The following is a 14957-nucleotide window of genomic DNA, read 5'->3' as shown; positions in this document are numbered from 1 at the left end:
AGATCAATGGTTGTATTTACCCAGAATGCCCTGCGTTACAGGTCTCCGGTGCATTCAAACTGCACCATAGTTCATTTAAACCACAGCAAGATCTAGGTTTAACGTGGACCAGAGTTGTCTATTTGGTCTGCATCGTAGGCCAATGATAGATTCACACACCTCCAAACAAACCAAACTTTGGGTGCAAATGAACTGGATTTTGTTTAAAGTGGACTAAACAGGCCTGATGTGAATGCACTCTATGAGTTACCCTGCATGTCTCAAAGAGACTGGAGTGGTTGGTTAACCCAGTTTATCCTGAAGAACGATTCGTGACTCGCTCATGTGATTTCCTGTCAGAAGAGATGCCATTTATTGTAAACCTGCTCTCTGTGCTGCAGATAATTACAGCTGTATTAACTTGCGAGTCCCTCTCTGACTCACAGGGTTCTTAAATATTTCTTTTAGCATGTTAGTTTAAAAGTCTGTCAGAGAAAGGACACCAAGATTATGGATAGATTAAAATCCTATTTTCTCTTATTTTCAAGTTTCTCATATATTCAATGAAAGAAATGGAAACAGATGGTGACAAATTGACGGTTATAGAGAGCCTGATGATCAGACACAATCTGATGTTTTGTCAAAAAGAATAAAAAAAAACCCTGCACAGCATTTGTTAGTGCAGAAATGCATCATTTTACAATTATTGTCATGAGGTGTGGTTGACGGTGGTGAGAATGAACACAGGAGACCCAGGATGTAGATGAAATGATGATTTAATGGTGAAGCTCGACAGTCCAAACAGGCAGGCAGCACGGCAGAGCGGAAAACACAGAGGCTCAGCACCGGTAGCAACTGACTCTAAACAAGACTTACACGATGAGCTATTGCCGCCACAGGACTATACAGTTCTACTGCGGCGACATCAACTGAACTACAAAACAACCTCTTTGACTGACGACATGCATGAAGGCTTAGACAGACTCGTACGACGTAAGACGAGGACCCGACGAAGAACACAGACAACAGGTGAGACTAAATACACATGGGGTAATCAAGGGAACGAGACACACCTGGGAGACAATGAACGGGGAAGACGAAGAAACAGGACTCACAGGGAACAGGATCACACAGAAAAACTCAAAAATAAACACACAGAAACACAGATCATGACAATTATGACGCACTATCACTTAACACTTTTTTGTTGCTTTTACAAATCAAGTAAGATCAACAAATTTGGGTTTATTTTTACACAAAAAAATTGGCAAATAAATCCTTAATGTCAAAGTGAAACTGATTTCTTCATAGATAGTAATGTAATATTAGACTGTTTTATACATTTACAAATACAAGCCAGTTTAGATATATATAGTTTAACCATCTATGCTGCAAAAATACAATATTTCTTGATAAAACTTGTCCTGATACACTTAAAAAAGTACATACTAACTACTAAGTAAAGTAAAAATTCTTGATAAACTGGCTGATTATTTTACCTTGAAGCTGGGTGGAAAAGACATCTGCTGAGGATGAAAACCGATTGGCAGCGACCTCTTTGTACTGAACAGGGCTAATGTGAACGGATATACTTGTACTCTATCAAATTATATTTGTACATTTGATAATTGTATTAATTACTTCTGTGAAAATGTCTAACGTGTCCTACAGCTTTGTGCATCTTTAAAATATAATTTTGTTCATATATAAGCCTTTGTAGAGATTCTCACTATAAATAAATACAATGTGAACATACAAGACCATAATGTAACTTGATCTATAGACATAAATATCAAATGTATCACAGTCTAGTGACGGTTGTTCATTTGGTCATTAATAACTAACCTCTGTCTGTTTAATAACTACAATACATAAACTGATTTAAAACACAATGGATATCCAGGCTTTATTTTCATTACTAAATACAGATTTAGGTGTTGGTATCTGTGATTAACCTCATGGTCTTATAAAGCTTTGGGTGAAACCTTAACAGGATAATTTTTATGAGCTTCACTTTGTAGCTGGTGTAACCATCATCAGCTGTGGGTAAAACCTGATTGGCTGCAGCCTCTCTGCAGCAACACATGAAAAAAAATCAGGTCAAACCAGTTTCTGTTCTCAAGGAGTAAAACTCAGACAGTCACTGTGACTGAGAGCAGAAATGGAGCAGAATCAGTTCGACCGAGAGACTTTCTCCTGTTCCATCTGTCTGGACCTACTAACGGATCCGGTGGCGACTCCCTGTGGACACAGCTACTGTATGAACTGCATTAAAGATCACTGGGATGAAGAGGATCAGAAAGGAATCCACAGCTGCCCTCAGTGCAGGGAGACATTCATACCAAGGCCTGTTTTGAAGAAAAACACCATGCTAGCAGCTTTAGTGGAGCAGCTGAAAAAGACTGGACTCCAAGCTGCTCCTGCTGAGCACTGCTATGCTGGACCTGAAGATGTGGCCTGTGATTCCTGCACTGGAAGAAAACTGAAAGCCATCAAGTCCTGTTTAGTCTGTCTGGCCTCTTTCTGTGAGAAACACCTTCAGCCTCATTATGATTCAGCTGTATTTAAGAAACACAAGCTGGTGGAGCCATCCAAGAACCTCCAGGAGAACATCTGCTCTAAGCATGATAGGTTGTTGGAGGTCTTCTGCCGCACTGATCAGAAGTGTATCTGTCTCATCTGTCTAATGGATGAACATAAAGGCCATAAAACAGTGTCAGCTGCAGCAGAAAGGACTGAGAGGCAGAGAGAGCTGGAGAAGAGACGAGGAAACATCCAGCAGAGAATCCAGGACCAGGAGAAAGATGTGAAGCTGCTTCAGCAGGAGGTGGAGGCCATCAATCGCTCTGCTGATAAAACAATGGAGGACAGTGAGAAGATCTTCACCCAGCTGATCCGTCTCCTCCAGGAAAGGAGCTCTGAGGTGAAGCAGCAGATCAGATCCCAGCAGAAAACTGAAGTGAGTCGAGTCAAAGATGTTCAGGAGAAGCTGGAGCAGGAGATCAGTGAGCTGAAGAGGAAAGACGCTGAGCTGGAGCAGCTCTCACACACAGAGGATCACAGCCAGTTTCTCCTCAAATACCCCTCACTGCCAGCACTCAGTGAGTCGACACATTCATCCAGCATCAACATCCGTCCTCTGAGACACTTTGAGGACGTGACAGCAGCTGTGTCAGAGCTCAGATACAAACTACAGGACGTCCTGAGAGACTCATGGACAAACATCTCACTGACGGTCACTGAGGTTGATGTTCTACTGGCAGAACCAGAACCAAAGAGCAGAGCTGGATTCTTAAGATATTCATGTGAAATCACAATGGACCCAAACACAGCAAACACAGAGCTGAGACTATCAGATGGGAACAGGAAGGTGACAGTAATGAATCAGGATCAGTCTTATTCTAGTCATCCAGACAGATTCACTGATTATTATCAGGTTCTGAGTAGAGAGAATCTGACTGGACACTGTTACTGGGAGGTGGAGAGGAGAGGGGGAGTTTATGTATCAGTCGCATACAAGAGTATCAGCAGAGCAGGAGATGGGAATGAATGTGGTTTTGGATATAATGATAAATCTTGGGCATTTTATTGTTCTCAAAGTGGTTATGGATTTAGACACAACAGCATCTGGACCTCCATTTCAGGTCCAGTTTCCTCCAGAGTCGGAGTGTACCTGGATCACAGAGCAGGTATTCTGTCCTTCTACAGCGTCTCTGAAACCATGACTCTCCTCCACAGAGTCCGGACCAGATTCACTGAACCAATACTGGCTGGAGTTTTGGTTGGTTATGGAGACTCAGCAGAGTTCTGTAAACCCAGATAGATTTCCTCTTGTCTCTCAGGTTGTTGATCAGGGTTCATGGTTCTGGTGTCTCTGCTGTTCTGATCTTCTTTATTCTTCCAGTTTAGTTATTTGTGTTACAGGAGCCATAAAGAAAATCACAGCTGATGATTTATTTCATTCTGATGACAGAACTATTTCAGGAAAATCAAAACTTCTCTGGACTCTAATGGTTTTCCTTTAACTTTTTATCCATGTATTTCAATGTTTTATTTGTTGTTAAATCAGTGAAGATCAAAGTGATCTGAACTTGATTCTGTTTTCTATATTGTGATCCAAAAAAACCTGAAACATCAAATCTGAACTGATGCTGTTTTCTTCTCATATTTTTAGATTTAGATCAGAAAATAAATGTCTGTTGTTCGTCTCTTTGGACTTCAATAAAAAAGTCTCTTTAATTACAGAGAAATGTTTAAAGTTTTCTAATCATTATTGAGATAAATTGTATGTTTGGTCGTCTATTGTGTAGAAACCTTTCTTCCAGAGTACATTTTTTTGCTGCTGAAAAAGATCAGATGTTTAGTTTCGTCTTCATTTATCAACACTCTGCATCCATCAGCACAGAAAAATCCTGGTAGCAGAAATGAAGAGGAGCTTAAAACTCCTCCACTGTCAACATTTAGAACCAAACCAGTGGTGATAAAAGTGGGTCTGTACTGTATGCTGTCGTGATCCGTGTTTCTATGTGTTTATTTTTGAGTTTCTGTATGATCCTGTTCCCTGTGAGTCCTGTCTCTGCGTCTTCCCCCGTTGATTGTCTCCCAGGTGTGTCTCGTTCCCTTGATTACCCCATGTGTATTTAGTCTCACCTGTTGTCTCTGTTCGTCGTCGTCATACTTGTCATACTATGTCGTCTGTTCCCGTCGATGCCTGTTTCCCTGTGCTGTTCTCTGTTGGGATCATCATCATTAAATTCATAATTTTTCACTACATCCTGGGTCTACCTGCGTCCACTTCCTCACCGAAACCAACCACTTTATGATAGAAGGATACGACCAAGGATGGTGAGGATCGCAGTACATCATGGTCCCAGCAGACCGGCGGTTGTTGATGAGGAACATCCAGCGCTACGCTGACGAGGTGGGGAAGCCGTATGTTCCTGGCAGCCGCCTCAACGCTGCCACCCGGATGCTAGTTTTACTGGAGGAGTGGATTCCGCGTTGCCCTCATCCGGGTTTGGAGCTGCTGCGCCAGGAGGTAGAGTGGGAATTCCGGACAGCTAGAGCGGTGTTGAAAGCGGAACCTCTGCCGCCAAGGCCGGTCAACTTTATGTTCCCAGCGTCCAACCCAGCTCCGTCTTCCTCCACGTCAGCTCCTGCTTCAGTCCTCACTCCACTCGCTACTCCTGCTGCGATTGCCTGCCCTGAGCCACCGGAGGTCCCGGCCCCTGGGCACCGACGCCGCCACCGCCCTGAGCCACAGGAGGTCCCGGCCCCTGGGCAGCGACGTCACCGCAGCCCTGAGCCGCCGGAGGTCCCGGTCCCTGGGCAAAGCCTGCAGCTTCCTCCGGTCCCCGTGCCGAGCCTGCGTCTGTCTCCGCTCCCAGAGTTCCCCGTGCCTGCTGCGGATGAGCAGCCACCTTGGTTCCCCGAGTTTCCCTTGGCTCCACCCCCCAAGTTTGCCGACTTCCCCGAGTTCGCTGCCGGTGTGCAGCTCCCCAGTGCTCCTCCCCAGACTCCTAGTGCTCCTCCCGAGACTCCTAGTGCTCCTCCCGAGACTTCAGCAGGCCGTCCTGCCGGTCCTCCAGTGTCCGTTCCGTCCGAGCTCCCAGGTTCCGTTCCGTCCGAGCTCCCAGGTTCCGTTCCGTCCGAGCTCCTAGGTTCCGCTCCGCCCGAGCTCCCAGGTTCCGCTCCGCCCGAGCTCCCAGGTTCCGCTCCGCCCGAGCTCCCAGCGTCCGCTCCGCCCGAGCTCCCAGCGTCCGCTCCGCCTGGCCCTCCAGTGCCTGCAGCAGCCGGCGCTCCGCCCGGCCCTCCAGTGCCTGCAGCAGCCGGCGCTCCGCCCGGCCCTCCAGTGCCTGCAGCAGCCGGCGCTCCGCCCGGCCCACCGCAGCTCAAGTTCCGCCTCCTGCGTCGCCGCTCACTGCGGCTCAAGCTCCGCCTCCTGCGTCGCCACCCACCGCGGCTCAAGCTCCGCCTCCTGCATCGCCGCCCACCGTAACCTCCCACGAGAGATCCACCTCCTCTGCCGTGGTCGGCCCCCGGACAATTTTTCCGCGTTTCGGTTCCTGTTTGGAGTTAGTTTTGTTTCCTGGACTCTAGCCCTCATGCCGTCGCCCCTCCACCCACCTTGTTGGGTTGTTTTGCTTCTTGGTCTTTGGACTTTTCAGTTGGGCATCTGGTAGCCGCCCCTTGAGGAGGGGGACTGTCGTGATCCGTGTTTCTGTGTGTTTATTTTTGAGTTTCTGTATGATCCTGTTCCCTGTGAGTCCTGTCTCTGCGTCTTCCCCCGTTGATTGTCTCCCAGGTGTGTCTCGTTCCCTTGATTACCCCATGTGTATTTAGTCTCACCTGTTGTCTCTGTTCGTCGTCGGATCCTTGTCATACTATGTCGTCTGTTCCTGTCGATGCCCGTTTCCCCATGCTGTTCTCTGTTGTATTCTCTGTTTGGATCATTATCATTAAATTAATCATTTTTCACTACATCCTGGGTCTACCTGCGTCCACTTCCTCACCAAAACCAACCACTTTATGACATATGCAACACATAGGGGCGATGTATATAGGGGGGAAGTTAGGACGATTCCAAGGGCCTCTGACCGACAGGAGGTCCCCCACAAAAAAAAAAATTATATATATATATATATATATATATATATATATATAATTTTTTTTCCTCATTGAAATAGAAAAAAAAATTGGGGCCCTGCAGGTGTGAAGAGAAGGGTTTGGAAGATGTACAGACAAACGTTAGGGCAGGAGATGAAATGGTGGATTTGCCTGAATCTGAGATTCAATCAGACGCTGAGAATGATGAAGTTGGTTTTTCTGAAGATGTAACTTCTGATTCTGATATTCAGCCTCTTTCTGGCCAAGAATCCACACAGGAGATTGACACAGCCATCACTCCTGAGCCGAAAAGGTCAGCTCGGAAAACTGCAGGACAGCATCCAACCCTTATAGGCTGCCCTGTTCTGTACAGAAGAAATTAATCTGTTCTGGGGTAACAGTTTTTTAGGTACATCATCGGGTCACCAATGGATAATGATGGGGAGGAATGTAACAAGTGGAACCACCAGGTGTCGCTCCCTCCCTACAGGCTGAGCCTCCATAAGAGGGAAGCTGGAAGGGTGGTGCAACAGAGTCACCACCAGGTGCCACCAGGTGTGTGTTGGGCCACACGTTCCACTGTTTGCTGGCTGTGATAGGTTTGGAGGACAACTGTTTTAAATCGATCCTCTTAACAAGTACATAATGATGTGGTGTTTTTATAGAGGGCCGCACTATTAGTGATGTTCCAGTGGCAGCGTTACCTGACCGTGCGGCTATTTGACGCCATAGGTCGGCTGTATACATTTGTCTCTTTTAATCAGATTGAATTTTATGGTTTTGTTTTTTATATTGTTGTTTTTATTTGGTAAGGCTGCACCAGGTCCACTATACCAAGTTTAATGTGTTTTAGATTGATTTGAGTGATTTAATAAGCATTTAGTAATTATTTTTGTAATTTTGTTTTTACAGTTTTATCCCTGCTTCCTGCTGTCCTTTTAGAGTTTGATTTTGATTTTGTTTTTTGTTAGTCCGCCCAGCCTATGGATTGTTTGTCTTCCCTTAGTATTTGTGAGGCCGGGCTAACAACTTCCCATTTATTTTGTTTTCGTTTTGTCCTGCGTCTTGGTTTTGGGTCACTTCCCAGAAATACACACAGTCCATGTTGCTGTTGATCTTAAATATCTGAGACCCGATCCTGTTCGGTGTGATCTTGGGTTTGGATTGCATGTGATCATTTTGCAGTGAATCCAGTGAATCTTAGGCCCTGTTTACACGACAACGATTTCGGGGGAAAACTGAAAAGTTTTGTTGCGTTTGTAGTGTGCATTTACACGAAACCACAGAATGTTTTCTCTAACAACGGCACAGATTGAAAACGGGTTCCAGAGTGCGACATTTCTGAAACGTACAGTTTTCCGTTGTCGTGTAAACCTAGAAAACGGATCTTTTCTTCCAGAGAATCCCCTGCTCATGCATAGTATGACACAAAACATAGCTGCTTCCTACAATCCACAAAAGAAGAAACTACTCACAATGCTGGTGTTACCGTTTCCCCATCAGATTCGGTTCTGGTGGCAAAATACACGGCTGCTTGTTCAGCGCTCTTATCTAGAGAACTACTGACCAGGACCAGCCCCGGCTCCAGACGAGTTTAACAGGGGGGCATCGACTTATTTTGGGGGGCAAAATGAATCTACGTTGCTGAACATAGACAACAACACCAGCAGCCTACAGGCTACTTGTTAACAAGCTTAACATGCTGTATTGATATTAGCTAGTCATCTTTTAGCTATCATCACCTGCATCCAACAGCTTTACTCAACTCAGTCGGTTAGTTCGGGGAAAAAACTGTGCAAAGTTATTTACATTTTGCTCGTTTGCTGCCATGATTCTAACACACACCTGCGCAGCAGCAGCAGGTCTCCCGCTGCCTCACAGGTGTAAACCCAGTGCGAGCGTCTCAGCTTTCATGTTGCGTTTGAAGGCGGCTCGGAAAAACAGGTTATGACTTGTTAGCAACGGATTAAACTGTTTTAACTGCTGAAAAAGGTAACAGGACATGGATATGGGACGTGCGGGAACTCCTATTTTATCAAATTGATATAGGAATAACAGACTGTTGGCCATTCCAAGGTAAAAACAATAAACAGCTTCCAGTCCGGGGCTCGCTACAGACACCGTGAAAGCTCAAACAAGGTGTTTTAGCAAAGTTATCCCACTTTTTCCAACTGCATGCGCCCTAATCAGACGCACACAATGTGTGTTTTCTCACGCAAATCCACATGGCTTCAAGTACAACTTTTTTTTAAACACATGCCACTTTCAAAGTTTCAAAGAACCTAGCACCAACTAGGCCCAGCGAGAGCATTACACGTTTTTGATGTGTATCGTTACTGTGTAAACACAGATCGTAATTAGAAAGTTATCGTGTAAACGATCCAACAAAAAAGTAACAAAAGTGCCGTTTTTGTTGGATCTTGTCGTGCAAACGCCCCCTTAGGTTTGCAGTGAAGGTTGGTTTGTGCGGGTTTGTCTGCCTGAAGAGGTGTTTTGAATTCAGGCCGAACCTGAATTCAGGCTGAAACCGTTAAAGGATTGACAACGAATGGATATAGTTAATGGGAAACCCTCTAATTTGTGCAACTATAAATATGGTGAATTAACTTTATTCTGGTTGTTGTTTATAACTCTTCGACTTGACGGAGTTATAACATTAAGCTAGCCTAAAATGACAGGTTGTTGTCTTGTTAGAATTGCCATTCATCCCATAAACTGCTGAATCGTCTCGTATTTGACTGTTAATTGCTGCATCCCGAATTGAACCGAGATCAATTTGTTCCGTATTTCTATACATGTCTGATAGACACACCTGTCACAAGATCTCAACAATGTCCAAAACAAAACACAGGAAATATTAAGGTCAGCTAAACTGTCGTGGCGGGAGCTAAACAGGACCCCGGACGCTGTTGTCATGATTACCTAGAGACGGACACTATGCGGCCGCGGTGAGCTGCTATCAGTCTGCATCTTTTTAAAATGTCCACCGATTCTCCGCTGCCCTTAGAAGCAAAACAGAAATACAGACGTGAGCAGGAAGACGCACATCCCAGGCTGAACAATGTCAGTGAAGTTAAATAGATTTAAAAAGGAAATGTGTCGCAATATTCAGTGACGCATGGAGGGCTGTGTGATATATCAGACAGACTGGATCAGGAGAGGAACTGCAGACCCACCAGAACCTAAAGAACCAGACATCAGAGTCTCTTCATCCCTCAATCATCTCCTGAGACCGAAAAATTGTATGAATGGCAATTTAAAGAACAAATCATACTTAATGGTAAATAAATAAATATTGCGAAGAGAAACTGTTTATTTTTTCTACATTAGTTTGTTTGGACTTTCTGTGTAAGAAAAATGTTGATATCTTTCATAAATGCAGTGTAATGTGGTCAATGTTATTTCACTATTATATCAATGTGGGTTGCCAGGTTAGATAACCTGACTTCCTATCCAGCTGTAAGAATGTAGAAAAACATGCTAATAAAAAAGCTAACAGAAGTGGCTCTTTGGCTCACTGATGGATTAAATTATAAAATATTCCACTAGTTTTTGTTTCTTTCTTTAATTACTCTTTAGGCTGCAGCTTATTCACACACATATGTACATTTATTATTATTGATACTTTAATTAAAGATGAGTTGTACAAGTTTATGTGTGCACCAGATAAATTAGTCCTGATGTCACTAAAGCCCTGAGACTCTAAAGGTCGTGACCCGGCAGGGAGACACTTGAGTTTAAATGTCTTTACTCAATATTTCTACAGTGGTGTTGTGATGCATCTGATCAGTCAGATCAGATGCAGAGTCCAGTCAGTAACTTTTATCCAACATGAATATTATTTAAATTAAAGTTTCATTTTTACGTGGTTTGACTGCTGAGTTTTTTAAACCTATTTGACACAAATTAATGTCATTCAGCTGTGAGGATGGAGAGAAAGAACAGAAGATGGATCAGGACAGACATGGTATGGGGCTGTATTCAAATTAGGGGAGTGTCCTTAGCCAAGTTAATTTAAATCTAGTCGACTATGTTCCAGTAAAAACCTGTTTTTAAGATCAAAGAAGTGTTATTTTCTTTTGAATGGAGACAAATGTGTTTTATGACCCTGTCCCGAGATTAAGCTCTACTCTGTTGGCAGGACCACATTGTTTTACACCAGCTGTTAAATCTTATCAAAGTGGTCAAAAGGTTAAACTCACACACAGAGCCACGACCCCCTGTGAATGCCTGCTCAGTCCACAGAGACTAGCTGCGTTTTAAATTATAGAGCTAAGTTATTTTAATTCAACTTAGTGTATTATGTTTCAATAGAACTATCCTACATAAGAGATTACGCTGATTAAACCATGGATATGATTTGGAGTGAATTTTCTAATTTAAAACACTATTAATTTTATCTAATATTGAACATATGGATAAGTTTTTACAATTAGCATATTTTAAAATTATTTTCTTAACAGGAGGCAACAAAAACCCTAAATATCATGATGGGTTGAATTTAATTACTATATTTTATAAGGGAATGAATAAGAGAGAGCTTTATGTTCATATTAAACCTGAAACAAAACAAAACAGAAAACTGCTGTGAAGATGATTCAGGTTAAACTATTACAGCTCTCAGAGTGCTCCTCTTCCTGGTCTCAAACACACACTGAATCTGGGCGGAGCCTGCTGAACCAGGAAGCTGATTGGCTGCAGCCTCTCTGCCCTGACAATGTGATTGGTGGATCACAGCTCCAGCTTGTTTCTGTTCTCAGGAAATGAAACTAACAGCCAGTGCTACTGAGAGCAGAAATGGAGCAGCAGGCAGTTCAGCTGGATCGAGAGACTTTCTCCTGTTCCATCTGTCTGGATCTACTGAAGGATCCGGTGACGACTTCCTGTGGACACAGCTACTGTATGAACTGCATTAAAAACTTCTGGGATGAAGGTGAGAGAAAGGAAAACTACCACTGTCCTCAGTGCAAGAAAACCTTCACACAGAGGCCTGACCTGCAGAAAAACACCATGCTAGCAGCTTTAGTGGAGCAGCTGAAGAAGACTGGACTCCAAGCTGCTTCTGCTGACCACTGTTATGCTGGACCAGAAAATGTGGCCTGTGATTCCTGCAGTGGAAGAAAACTGAAAGCCATCAAGTCCTGTTTAGTCTGTCTGGCCTCTTTCTGTGAGAAACACCTTCAGCCTCATTATGATTCAGCTGCATTTAAGAAACACAAGCTGGTGGAGCCGTCCAAGAACCTCCAGGAGAACATCTGCTCTAAGCATGATAGGTTGTTGGAGGTCTTCTGCCGCACTGATCAGAAGTGTATCTGTCTCATCTGCACTATGGATGAACATAAAGGCCATGAAACAGTGTCAGCTGCAGCAGAAAGGACTGAGAGGCAGAGAGAGCTGGAGGAGAGACGAGGAAACATCCAGCAGAGAATCCAGGACCAGGAGAAAGATGTGAAGCTGCTTCAGCAGGAGGTGGAGGCCATCAATCGCTCTGCTGATAAAACAGTGGAGGACAGTGAGAAGATCTTCACCCAGCTGATCCGTCTCCTCCAGAAAAGAAGCTCTGAGGTGAAGCAGCAGATCAGATCCCAGCAGGAAACTGAAGTGAGTCGAGTCAAAGATGTTCAGGAGAAGCTGGAGCAGGAGATCACTGAGCTGAAGAGGAAAGACGCTGAGCTGGAGCAGCTCTCACACACAGAGGATCACAGCCAGTTTCTCCTCAAATACCCCTCACTGCCAGCACTCAGTGAGTCGACACACTCATCCAGCATCAACATCTGTACTCTGAGACACTTTGAGGACGTGACAGCAGCTGTGTCAGAGCTCAGAGACAAACTACAGGACGTTCTGAGAGACTCATGGACAAACATCTCAGTGAAGGTCACTGAGGTGGATGTTCTACTGGCAGAACCAGAACTAAAGGGCAGAGCTGGATTCTTAAGATATTCATGTGAAATCACTCTGGATGCAAACACAGCAAACACACGGCTGAGACTATCAGAGGGGAACAGGAAGGTGACAAGGATGAAACAGGTTCAGTTTTATTCTAGTCATCCAGACAGATTCACTTATTATCATCAGGTTCTAAGTAGAGAGAGTCTGACTGGACGTTGTTACTGGGAGGTGGAGTGGAGAGGGGCAGTTGATCTATCAGTTGCATACAAGAGTATCAGCAGAGCAGGACGTAGGAATGAATGTATTTTTGGAAATAATGATAAATCTTGGGCATTAGATTGTTACCAAAGCAATAGCAAATTTAGACACAACAACATTTCAACCTCCATCTCAGGTCCAGTTTCCTCCAGAGTCGGAGTGTACCTGGATCACAGAGCAGGTATTCTGTCCTTCTACAGCGTCTCTGAAACCATGACTCTTCTCCACAGAGTCCAGACCACATTCACTGAACCGATACTGGCTGGAGTTCATGTTGGTTATGGATCCTCGGCAGAGTTCTGTAAACCCAGATAGATTTCCTCTTGTCTCTCAGGTTGTTGATCAGGGTTCATGGTTCTGGTGTCTCTGCTGTTCTGAGCTTCTTTATTCTTCCAGTTTAGTTATTTGTGTTACAGGAGCCATAAAGAAAATCACAGCTGATGATTTCTTTCATTCTGATGACAGAAATATTTCATGAAAATCAAAACTTCTCTGGACTCTAATGGTTTTCCTTTAACTTTTTGTCCATGTATTTCAATGTTTTATTTGTTGTTAAATCAGTTTAGATCAAAGTGATCTGAACTTGATTCTGTTTTTTATATTGTGATCCAAAAAACCTGAAACATCAAATCAGAACTGATGCAGTTTTCTTCTCATATTTTTAGATTTAGATCAGAATAAATGTCTGTTGTTCGTCTCTTTGGACTTTTCAATAAAGAAACTTGATTACAGAAAAATGTTGAAAGTTTTCTAATCATTATTGAGATCAATTGTATGTTTGGTCGTCTATTGAGCAGAAACTTTCCTTCCAGAGTGTTTTATTTGATGCTGAAATAGATCAGGGGCCTCATGCATAAAAGAGTTTGCAGTTTTCACATTAAACTTGCGTACGGACAAATTTAGAAAAGTGTGAGCACAAAAACATTCATATATAAAGCCGTGCGTTTGCACATAACTGCACACCAGATATGTGCCGATCAGGTTTTTTCCTGCCGATACCGATCACCCATGAGGGCCGATCACCGATACCGATCACATAATTATTAGTATTTTTTTTTATCATAAACACTACCGGTTACATTATGTAGAAAAAGGAACCATGAATTCACCTTTGTTACATGCCTGTCAGGCTGTTTGTTTCTCTTTCCCCTCCTCCCTCTTTTGTTTGTCTCTTCACAGGTAGTAGGGAAAGCTGGTGTCAATCTCCCCTGATTGATCCTCGTCAACCAAGGCCCAATCAGCATCCAGGGAGGCCTTATATAAGCAGCCCAGCTGGGGAGGTCTCTCTCTTCAACTGACTTTTCCTGACGCATGTCTTGTTGCTCTTGGTGTGAAGGTTTGTGGTGGGAGTTAGAGGGCGAGGTAAGTTTGGGGTACCCTGTACATGTCATCACGTAGGTGTTTTTCTGTTAGAAACATTAGGTAAGTAGGTGGGTGCCACCCATGTAAAGTTTTGGTGGAAACTTTTGTTAGATTAGGTAGGCAGGGTTTTTGTTTTCTATTTCTTTTCTTTAACATAGACGGTAGTTAGGCCCTGTTTTGTTTTATTATTTTCTTTGATTTGGCACCACTTAACTGTCCCTTTCTCCCCCACAGTTTGTACAAGCCTTCTGGGATTTTTATCAATAAATCCCTCCTTTTTAAAACATTCACCTGGACTCTGTCAAGTTTTTGTGGTTGTCGGGTTACTCCCCTCCTCACAAAGTGGGGGGGGGGGGTAACAAGTGGGGGCTTGTCCGGGATCACCATTTTCCCTGAGCTGTTGACATTCACAATAATTTTAGAGATCCTTGTGTCTGTTTAGAAATTAGCTTCAGCTTAGAGGAGTTCGTACAGGCTCCTAGCCATGAACAGCTGGAACTGTGTCGTAAGGACAACTTGTTGTGTCTGGCTGAACATTTTGACATTTCAGTAAAAAAACACTTTTCAAAAGCTGAAATTAAAAGCATTGTTGTTCACAAACTGATTGAGATTAAAGTCCTAGCAGACTCAAGTAAAATGGATGTAGATGTTTGTGCTGTTCCTTCTGTTGATCTAGGACTCCCTCCTTCGAAAGATGGAGTTGCTGTAATGGAAACTCCCCGAAAGGGGTTGGCAGAGCCACAGGCACCCCTGCGACTTTACAACTGTTCGATCCGGTGTCACCAGAGCTCAGTGGCTCCAGTGGTAATGTCAGACTCAAGGTTCGGCTGGCTCGCCTACAGTTGGAGGCACAGGAGAGG

The 14957-nt window shown here is 43.9% G+C and overlaps 3 protein-coding genes across 5 annotated transcripts in view; 2 read left to right on the top strand and 1 right to left on the bottom strand.

The window, feature by feature from the left end:
- LOC103473960 (glutamine synthetase-like) overlaps nucleotides 1-14957 on the bottom strand; it is a 40054-nt gene that overhangs the window by 10922 nt on the left and 14175 nt on the right. The window lies entirely within an intron of this gene.
- LOC145553979 (tripartite motif-containing protein 16-like) lies at nucleotides 1251-4831 on the top strand. Its single transcript, XM_081613128.1, has one exon. The coding sequence runs from the start codon at nucleotides 2141-2143 to the stop codon at nucleotides 3800-3802; it is 1662 nt and encodes a 553-aa protein (XP_081469254.1). The 5' UTR covers nucleotides 1251-2140; the 3' UTR covers nucleotides 3803-4831.
- LOC145553978 (E3 ubiquitin/ISG15 ligase TRIM25-like) lies at nucleotides 8230-13371 on the top strand. Its single transcript, XM_081613127.1, has one exon. The coding sequence runs from the start codon at nucleotides 11383-11385 to the stop codon at nucleotides 13048-13050; it is 1668 nt and encodes a 555-aa protein (XP_081469253.1). The 5' UTR covers nucleotides 8230-11382; the 3' UTR covers nucleotides 13051-13371.

The sequence above is a fragment of the Poecilia reticulata genome, chromosome 12, assembly GCF_904066995.2.
Source record: "Poecilia reticulata chromosome 12, P_reticulata-male-v2, whole genome shotgun sequence".
NCBI classification, from domain to species: domain Eukaryota; kingdom Metazoa; phylum Chordata; class Actinopteri; order Cyprinodontiformes; family Poeciliidae; genus Poecilia; species Poecilia reticulata.
This window is presented reverse-complemented; position numbering and strand designations above follow the sequence as displayed.